The following is a 9,998-nucleotide window of genomic DNA, read 5'->3' as shown; positions in this document are numbered from 1 at the left end:
CTTTTTCCTCATGTATGGGAGGGAATGTGATCCCCCATGGAGGCTCAGTTGAACATGGATCGAGGCAAAAAGGTCGCGGTGCCCATGCAGCTAACAATCAAGCGGCTGACGGAAGCATGGGAGGCATCTCGGGATAATTTGGCCAAATGGCAAGCCACCAATTAAAAGCTTGTGGGACTCCATGGATCCGGAAACCCATGGAACCTTGGGGACAAGGCGTGGCTGCATTTCCGCCAGGTGCCCCTGGCCACGTCCCCTAAATTGCACAAGCGATGGCAGGGCCCGGTTGAGGTGATTGAGGTCAGGAGGCCACAGTGCGTGCGAATCCAGGTCAGTCGCAGGCGTTGGTATGCGTACCCATCACGGCTGAAACCCTATTCTCCACCTTGTGATGTCGCTTCATCCCCACTACCTGAAGGCCGGGTGTCTAATGTGTCCGACAAGGCCAGGCGTACGGTCTCGGAGGGTGTGCCTCAGCTGAACTCCGTTCTTTTGCCTACAGGATCCCAGCGCATGACACCCGCGGACCCACCAGCGATGCTGTCCACAGACGGATCAGGGATGACGGAACAGCCACCATCCACTTCTTCTTCCCCTTCATCTCTTCCCGGGAGGTGCCGCGCCCGTTCGGCCATTTACAAATTGTCCGGGGGGTCCTCAGGAAACCCATTCTTGTCCCGCCTGGGAGCCCGGCGATGAGGACCCGTTCCAAAACTGTTCGTTTCAAATAGCCCGCCGCCTTCCCGTTGTTCCATTTAGTCCCAACGCCGTCTGGCGGGTGGCCACAGAAGTGAGCCGGGCTGTGGCTGTCGGTTGATCTGAAGTTCTTCCCTTGCTCGCGGGTATTGTTGTATCCCTGGGAGTCGGGTTTATTGCTGTGCATTCGCGATTGTTAATTGTCCCGGTGAGTATTGTTCTTTGTTATTTCGATTCGCGGGGGGTATGTTGTTATTGTTCACTCGCGAGGGGGGGCTAACGGTTGTTGTTGTTGACACGTGAGGGGGGGGGGGGGGGCTAACGGTTGTTGTTGATGTTGTTGTAATCGGGATTGTTGTTGGTTGATGGTGGATCGGCCCGCTGTGCGAGGTATGGAGGTCAGCCGGGACGGCTGATTTTTTTTTTAAGGGGGGGTGATGTAGTGACATGGAATGGGTCACTATGGAGCATAGCGCTGGTTGCTGGCAGAGAAAGAGATCTGTGGTTGCAGCAGCCCTGTGTGTCAGCAGGTCACGTGATAAGCAGAGAGAGGGATGTAGGGCAAAGGTGATAGAGGGGGCACGTGACCAGAGAGACAGACTGTCACACACTCCCACTCACGACCAGAGAGACAGACTGCCACACACTCCCACTCTCAGAACGTGACTCGCACGAAGTAGCTCGGGTATATTTGAGTAACTTCCATCAGCGGATCCTCTCACTCACGTTGTCATGAACGTTTACAAAAATAGGCAGGTCGAGTCTTATCGTTCATCACCATGACTTGGTGTCCACGAAAAGCGACGTATTATCATCTTACCTAGGTATAAATTGCTGTAGTTGATAAGGTACCGACAAGCAGCGTGGACGGGAAGTCCGTGACACCGCTGCAACCTCTATGAGCATACCAACAATCTTTAACACGAGGGGGTGGTGGGGGGGGGGGCGTGTAGACACTTCCCGACCGGCCTGCAGCGCTTCCGCACTGCCAATAGCAGACGGGTGGTGTGGTAGCCACTGCGTGAACCACAACCCCACGTGTTCGTCACAAGCACGCAGCTAGCACATGGCTCGGAGCAGCCCCGTGTACGACTCGTACACGGATGACCGCACACACGGCTCGCACACGCCCGCGTCTCCAGCCAGGACCACGAGATGACAGCTCCTGCTGCTCCTCATCCTGCTTGGCCGCGTGCACGGTGCAGCAGGGGCCCACTTGTAAACCATCTACATTGAAATCGAATGTCTTTAGAACTGCATTTTGCGTTTTTAGTGTGTTGTCCTTCACCCCGCACCTCCGATTAGCACGGTTGGTTACGTACGGTGCGAAAGAAGTTCAACACACGTACACAGAGGTTGTGAACAGCGCGCAGCACGCAGACGCGGAGTGTGTCCAAGGCTTTCTGCGCAATTAATGTACAACAAAACAAATTTTCAATAACACTGCTTTCACGTTTCAAAAACACTGCCGACGTTTCAGACAACGGCCTTTCTAAATGATAGCTCCATGAATAAGGACTGTTGCCCAAAACATCGCTTAAAATGTATAATTGTCCTTGTTAAGCCCACACATTGTTATGGACGAACGCGCCGAGTTGTATGTATGCTGAACTCTTTTCGCACCGTACGTAGCCAACCGCGATACACACGTAACATGCCAGGGCTCCGCCAACCCCAGTCCGCGCTGACCCAGCAACTTAACCTCCCACGTCCGACAATCAATATAGTCCTTGCACGCTGCACGTGCCGAATGATTGCTAAACGCGTCCAACTTGACGTACGGTGCTCCCGATGGGAATTGAATAGCGCTCTATACGTTACGCGGGGAACGCGTGTGGTGCACACACCGGAATCTTAACTTAAATCAAGAAACTCAACACATTTGTCAATAACACTGCCTTAAAAGGGAAGAAAAGAATTGCGACGTTTCTAGAAAATTTGACTTTTTGAGCCATGAAGGGCCATTGCCCGAATCGTCGCCTTCGTTTCCCATCAAGGCCACAGTGGTATTGACGAATCTGTTGAGTTATTTGTGCTCTACGCCTAACGCAGCAGCAGCATCAGAAAATTATCATATTTTATTTCAATCACGGCTCACTCTCTCTCTAGGACACGCTAGGCGTGTTTACCAATCATCAGCAAGTGCAGCGCGAAACGAATCGGATTTGCACGGGCACAAAGGGTTCGAAAGGCAGGCGGTGGCTGGCTTGGGGGGGGGGGGGATGCACAACGGAGGGTTCCGAGCGCTGGAGCGTGGGGAAACTCAATCCATGCCCCCCCCCCCATGGGGCGATACATCTCACTCCTCGGTACCACTCCCACACCCAGAGGGTAGCGTCACATTCGAGGTTCCAATTCCTCTATGCGGCCAATTACAGCCCTGGTGCGTGTGGTGGTTACCGCCGCTGCCTGTTCACCCAGCGCTGTGGAGGCAGCAGCGAAGGGTTGGTGGATCACCGCAGATGTGATGTAACTAACCTATCCGTGCTGTGTCTACGAGGTTCCGTACACGCCATCCCCATCCATCCGTCTCAGCAGGAGGCGGTACAGCGAGTGGATTAATCTCCATCTGATGCGATTTGTACGAATAAAACCACATTTTATTTTACGAGGTAAGACCCACTGAGCTATGTAGCTCTTTTGAAGAAGCCACCTGGCCACGAATGATACCACAACGAGGTGGCTTGTCGTGTGGAAATGTATTGCAGTCAAATACTCTAAACGCGTGGTTAAACATGTGGAGGGAAAAATGCGGAGGGCTCGGAGACAAATCCACGTGACCACGGGGAGAGAGACAACGCAAACTCCCAATATACAGCAGGCGTCAGGGTCGGGATCGAACCCACGGCCTCCTGTATAACAGGCGAGGTCGTTAACATCTCGCCACAAGTATCCACCGCGTGTAATGCGTGTCATTGTTTAGTGCCACTCATTGGAGTGCCATGGTGGCGAGATGCGAACTACCTCGCGGGGTATACAGGAGGTCGTGAGTTCGATCCCAACCCTAACGCCTGCTGTGTAATTGGAGTTTGCGTGTCTCTCCCCGTGGCCGCGTGGATTTAACTCCGGGAATCAACATGCGTTTAGAGTATTTGGCTGATATAAATTTCCACGTGGTAAGCCACTTTGTTGAGCTATCATTTGTTAATAACCAGGTCGCTTCTAAAAATAACTATTTAGCTCAGTGGGCCTTAACTGGTATAATAAAAAAATTAGTGTGGCTAAATAAGTAAAGTTCGCCCCACTCAACTTGTTTTTCAGAAAATGTATATTGATAACCATTTGCAGTGAGTGATGCTCTCAAAGACATCACTCTTCAGTCTTATTATCCGTATAAATAAATCTGTACGAATAAAATACGCTTTGCTGTCTGAGGTGGGGGGGGGGGTAACCAATTGTTGTTACTCTGGCCTCTCTTCCCCATGTGGCGAGGCCGAGCCGGCAGCTCACTTCCAGTGGTGGAGGTATACGATTAAGACAAAGATGACCAACGTGTGGTCTTCAACAGATTATTGTTGAAGGCCTGCACGTCACCACCACACCCTTGCCACCTCGTACCGCTACAATGATGTTTACACAGACACACAGAACTAGGTACGGTGCTCCTTTAAGGCTGAGTCGACCTAGGGGAGGCCCGGCACCAGTTACAAGATATTCGTCACCAGTGTTGGTGGCCGTAAGCCGGAATCGAACTCGGGTCACCGGGTTTTCGTAGCGCGGCCGCGCTAACCGTTGCGCCATCGCTCCCACTCCACACGAATGCGCGTGTGCATCGCATACGGCACAAACAACAACACCACCACCAACACCACCATCAACAACACGGCGACACCTACACGCGGATGACACATCGCCACGCGCGTGCACAACGCCCAGCGAACACCGATCCGCCTGCGTCTCTGTGTGTCTGTGTATCTCTGTGTGTGTCTGTGTGGGGAGCGGTGGTGTAGTGGTTAGCGCACTGCGCTGCGACCCTGGCCACTCGAGTTCGATTCCTGCTCACGGCCAACACCACGGTGACGATTATCTGAACAGGGTCCTGGGCCTCCCCTAGGTCGACTCCGCCTCAAATGAGTACCTGGTGCGGTGTGTAAATATCGCCACTGGGGAGACAAAGGCGGTCGGGCGTGGTGCTGGTCACCCACCCCCTCGTGTGCCGTTCCGGCCTTCATAGGTGTTACTCGCTTGCAGCACGTGCCCCAACAGTCCGTTCAGGTTACACGGGGGATCTTTGTATATGGCTGTATGTATGTGTGTCTCTCTACGATGCGCGCCTGTGTGTGTGTGCGTGGCACTTTATAAGTGCTTGCTTGCAGCACCTGCCCCAACAGTCAAAGTCTATGGATGGGAGGGGGACCACTTTTGTGTGTGTGTGTTGTGTGCGAGCCTCTCTGTACGAACACATCCGCGTGTCTGCGCGTGCTGCTGTCACTCAACAGTCTATGCTGTTTGTTGCGGTTGCACGTGACTCAAGAGCCGCATGGCTCACAGGGCTATACCTAATAAATGAAACTTGGCGGTGGTCCGTCTTCTGCCTGTGTGTGTGTGTGCGGGCACGCGCGGGCAACTTCTCTCTCCGCCGTGCGCTCAAACCGTGGTCTCCCCGCCCCCGCCACGTCTGCAGACCCTCGCGTAGAAGTTGCGCCACGACTGCAGCGTCTTGCCCGACCAGATCCAGAAGCCCGAGGTGATGCCCACCACGAGCGTCATCAGGTACTTGATCATGAGCACCGCGAAGTCGGGCTTCATCGGCGGGTACGGGCGCAGGGGGCACGCGACGCCCAATTCGCGGCAGCTGCGGGTCGCCCAGCTGCGCTCCCACTGCGCGCGGAACGCCTGCTCGTAGAAGTAGCAGGCGATGACGATGGTGGCGGGCACCGTGTAGAGCACGCTAAACACCCCGATGCGCACCATCAGCTTCTCCAGCTTCTCGCGCTTGCCGCCGTCGTCGTCCTTCATGACGGTGCGGATGCGGAAGAGCGACACGAAGCCCGCCAGCAGGAACGCGGTGCCCACGAAGAGGTAGACGAAGAGGGGCGCCAGCACAAAGCCGCGCAGCGCGTCCACGCTGTTGAGGCCCGCGAAGCAGACGCCCGTCAGCACGTCGCCGTCCACGTGGCCCGTGGCCAGGATGGTGATGGTCTTGACGGCGGGCACGGCCCACGCGGCCAGGTGGAAGTACTGCGAGTTGGCCTCGATCGCCTCGTGGCCCCACTTCATGCCCGCGGCGAGGAACCACGTGAGCGAGAGGATGACCCACCAGATGGAGCTGGCCATGCTGAAGAAGTAGAGCACCATGAAGAGGATGGTGCAGCCCTCCTTCTTGGTGCCTTGCACCACCGTGCGGTAGCCGCCCTCGTGGAAGCGCTCGTTGCACACCACGGCGTCCTCGAGCACGTAGCCCGCGATGTAGGCCACCGAGACGGCGCAGTAGCAGCCCGACAGGAAGATGATGGGCCGCTCCGGGTAGCGGAACCTCTGCAGGTCCACGAGATAGGTGAGCACCGTGAAGAGGGACGACGCGCAGCACAGCATGGACCACACGCCCACCCAGACGCGCGCGAAGCGCAGCTCCTGCTGCCCGAAGAACATGAGGCCGTGCGGGGTGGCGGACGTCTCGCAGGGCGCGCCGCAGTCCGCCTCGCCCAGGAAGCGGTAATTGAGGTAGCTGGGCACCGCCAGAGCGGCGGGGCACGCGAATCCCGGGGAGCCGCCTGGGCGCGTCGAGGCACCGCCGTGCGGGGTCGCGCCCGGCGGATCCTTGTGGCCCGCGCGCGCCGTGGCGGACGGCTCCGTGGGTGGTGCCGCGCCCTCGCTGTGGTTCTGCCCGACGCACAGCTGCTCGGCGCCTTGCACGGGGAAGTTCTCGCAACGGAGCCGCTCGGGCCACTGGAAGCCGAACTTGTTCATGAGCGTCTCGCAGCCGTGGCGCGCCCTGTCGCAGAGCGAGCGGCACGGCGGGATGGCCTTCTCGAGCACGGTGCACACGGGCGCGTACATGGAGCACAGGAAGAACTTGAGGTCGGCCGAGCACTGCACCTTGACGAGCGGGTAGAATTGGTGCACTTCCAGCCCCGCGTCCTCCTGGCTGGTGTGGCCCAGCAGGTTGGGCAGGATGGTCTGGTTGTAGGCGATGTCCGCGCACAGTGGGATTGAGATGGGCTGACAGAACCCGTGGTCGGGGATGGTGATGCCCCGTTGGTCAACCGTTCCCGGCTGCTGCTGCTGCTGGTTCGGCTGCTGCTGCTGCTGGTTCGGCTGCTGCTGCTGGTTCTGCTGCTGGGGGTACTGAGCGAAACTCTGCCGAGTAGCGAGCGCGAGGGTCGCGGCTGTCGCCAGGATGAGGAGGAACGCAGCGCGGCGCGGAGAGAAGCGGCGCCAAGCCGCGTGCCCACCACTGCCCCGGGCGCGTCTCCTCCTCGCCATCGCGTTCACCAGGGGAACTCCTCGCTCACCCTCTCACTCACTCGCGTTCACTAGGGGAACTCCTCGCCCACCCTCTCACTCGCTCGGCCACCCTCTCACTCGCTCGGCCACCCTCACACTCGCTCGGCCACCCTCTCACTCGCTCGGCCACCCTCTCACTCGCTTGGCCACCCTCTCACTCACTCGTCCACCCTCTCACTCACTCGCCCACCCTCTCACTCACTCGCTCACCCTCTCACTCGCCCACCCTCTCACTCGCTCGCCCACCCTCTCACTCACTCGCCCACCCTCTCACTCACTCGCTCACCCTCTCACTCGCCCACCCTCTCACTCGCTCGCTCACCCTCTCACTCGCTCGCCCACCCTCTCACTCGCCCACCCGCCCACTCACTCGCTCACCCTCTCACTCACTCGCTCACCCGCCCACTCACTCGCTCATCCGCCCACTCACTCGCTCACCCTCTCACTCTCTCACTCACTCGCTCACCCGCCCACTCACTCGCTCACCCTCTCACTCACTCGCGCACCCTCTCACTCACTCGCTCACTCACTCGCTCACCCGCCCACTCACTCGCTCGCTCACCCGCCCACCCACTCACTCACTACTCACCCACTCACTCACTCACTAACTCACCCGCCCACCCACCTACTCACTCACTAACTCACCCACCCACACACGCACTAACTCACCCGCCCGCCCACCCACCCACTCACTCACTAACTCACCCACTCACTACCTCACCCACCCACTCACCCACCCACCAACTCACCCACCCACTCACTAAATCACTCACCCACTCACTAACTCACCCACCCACTCACTAACCCACCCACTCACTAACTCACCCACCCACTCACTAACTCACCCATCCACTCACTAACTCACCCACCTACTCACTAACTCACCCACCCACCCACTCACTAACTCACCCACTCACCCACCCACTCACTCACCCGCCCACCCACTCACTCACCCGCCCACCCACTCACTCACCCGCCCACCCACTCACGAACTCACTCACTCACCCACGAACTCACTCACACACTCACTAACTCACTAACGCACCCACTAACCGCCCAATCACTCATTAACCCACCCACTTTCTGACTTAGGAAATTAATCAATTGCGAACCTACCCACCCATGAACGCACTCACTCCCTCTAACGCACTCCCTCCCTCTAACCCACTCACTCTAACCAACCCTCAACTACCCCTATCACTAATTCACGAATCCATCCACCTAAACATGAAATATCACCTCCATCCACGAACCGCCTCACTAGTTCACTGACTCAATTACCCAATCATTGACTCATTCACTATCTCACCCACACACTGACACAATGACAAAGTCGCTCACCAACTCACTTACCCTCTCACATACTAACTCGCTAAGTCAATAATTCGTTTATGTTCTAAATAACTCACCTAATCACTCACTAACTCACTCACTCATTAACTCACTCACTAACCTGGCCACGCCTGCCCACCACGTGGGGTGATGATGACATGAGCCTGACGTGAGTGTGTCACAGCGTGCAGTGTGTCACAGCGTGCAGTGTGTCACAGCGTGCAGTGTGTCAGTGTCACAACGTGCAGTGTGTCACAGCGTGCAGTGTGTCACAGCGTGCAGTGTGTCACAGCGTGCAGTGTGAGTGTCACAGCGTGCAGTGTGAGTGTCAGCGTGCAGTGTCACAGCGTGCAGTGTCACAGCGTGCAGTGTGAGTGTCACAACGTGCAGTGTGAGTGTCACAGCGTGCAGTGTGAGTATCAGATTGTGCAGTGTCACAGCGTGCAGAGGCGGTCTAGCAGGGCTCGCGGTGAGCAGAGCACTGACAGAAAGTTTGGTTATCCGCCTCCCGTGCTCCCAGCGCCTCCTCCACCCTCTCCTCCTCTCCTCTTCCTCCTCCTCCTTCTCCCCTCTAGTCCTCCTCCTTCTCCCCTCCCCCTCTTCAAGAGCAGCGCTGGGCGCGAGGCTGCAGCGCCGCCTCCCCACTCAGCCCCACCACCTCCAACCCTCACCACCCCCACTCCTCACCACTCCCAACCCTCACCACCTCCGTTCCTCACCACCCCCGCCCCTTACCACCCCCACCCATCACCACTCCCAACCCTCACCACCCCCACCCCTCACCACCCCGCCTCTCACCATAACCGCCCTTCACCATAACCGCCCCTCACCACCTCCACCCCTCACCACCACCGCCCCTCACCACCCACGCTCATCACTACCAATACCCCTTGCAATCCACACACACACAACACAAACAATGCAACCGCACCCTCTGCATCTCCCTGCATCGCGTGTTACGCTGCTGGCTCATCCAGGACAGAGCTTGCTCGCAGGATGAATATGGGGGAAGGGGAGCGGCAGAGTACAATGGCGCAATTATTAATTTATTTACACGATATTTAAAACAGGACACGGGTTGGTGCGTCCCTCTGCCAACGGGCGACGTTAACTGCCGTGCACGTGGAGTCACGCGTGAGCGCCCGTGTGCTTCTGCTCTTTATCAGGAGCGACCTGGCCATCACGAATGATGATAGCCCAACGAAGTGGGCTGATATCATCGTGCGGAAATTTATAACAGTTGCCAAATATTGCAAACGCGTGGTGATGTTGATTCTAAATGTGGAGGGGGGAAACCCGGAGGACCCGGATAAAAAATGCACGCGACCATGGGAAGAGAGAGAGAGAGAGACACCGCAAACTCCAAATATACATCAGCAGGCGTCACGGTCAAAATCAATCCCACGACTTTCTGCATACGAGGCGAGGTAGTTAACATCTCCTAGCCACCGTGATGATGATGAGAAAGACACCCTCCTACCGTGGAGCATAGCTCTCCCATCTCGGACTGGATCGTCTCCACG

At 57.2% G+C, this 9,998-nt stretch overlaps 1 protein-coding gene across 1 annotated transcript; it reads right to left on the bottom strand.

The window, feature by feature from the left end:
- Positions 1-1,349: 1,349 nt before the first annotated feature.
- LOC116954650 (frizzled-2-like) lies at positions 1,350-7,408 on the bottom strand. The gene has a single exon (XM_032975330.2). The coding sequence runs from the start codon at positions 7,120-7,122 to the stop codon at positions 5,284-5,286; it is 1,839 nt and encodes a 612-aa protein (XP_032831221.1). The 5' UTR covers positions 7,123-7,408; the 3' UTR covers positions 1,350-5,283.
- Between the last annotated feature and the right edge of the window lie 2,590 nt (positions 7,409-9,998).

The sequence above is a fragment of the Petromyzon marinus genome, chromosome 56 (assembly GCF_048934315.1).
Source record: "Petromyzon marinus isolate PM22_M1 ecotype Great Lakes invasive population chromosome 56, UKy_Petmar_22M1.pri1.0, whole genome shotgun sequence".
In the NCBI taxonomy this organism is placed as follows: Eukaryota; Metazoa; Chordata; class Hyperoartia; order Petromyzontiformes; family Petromyzontidae; genus Petromyzon; species Petromyzon marinus.
Note: the sequence above shows the minus strand (reverse complement) of the source record. Positions and strands in the feature narration are given on the sequence as shown.

What these genes read in the sequence shown, in the direction of transcription:
- LOC116954650 (XM_032975330.2), bottom strand. Translation starts at nt 7,122, where the DNA reads ATGGCGAGGAGGAGACGCGCCCGGGGCAGTGGTGGGCACGCGGCTTGG.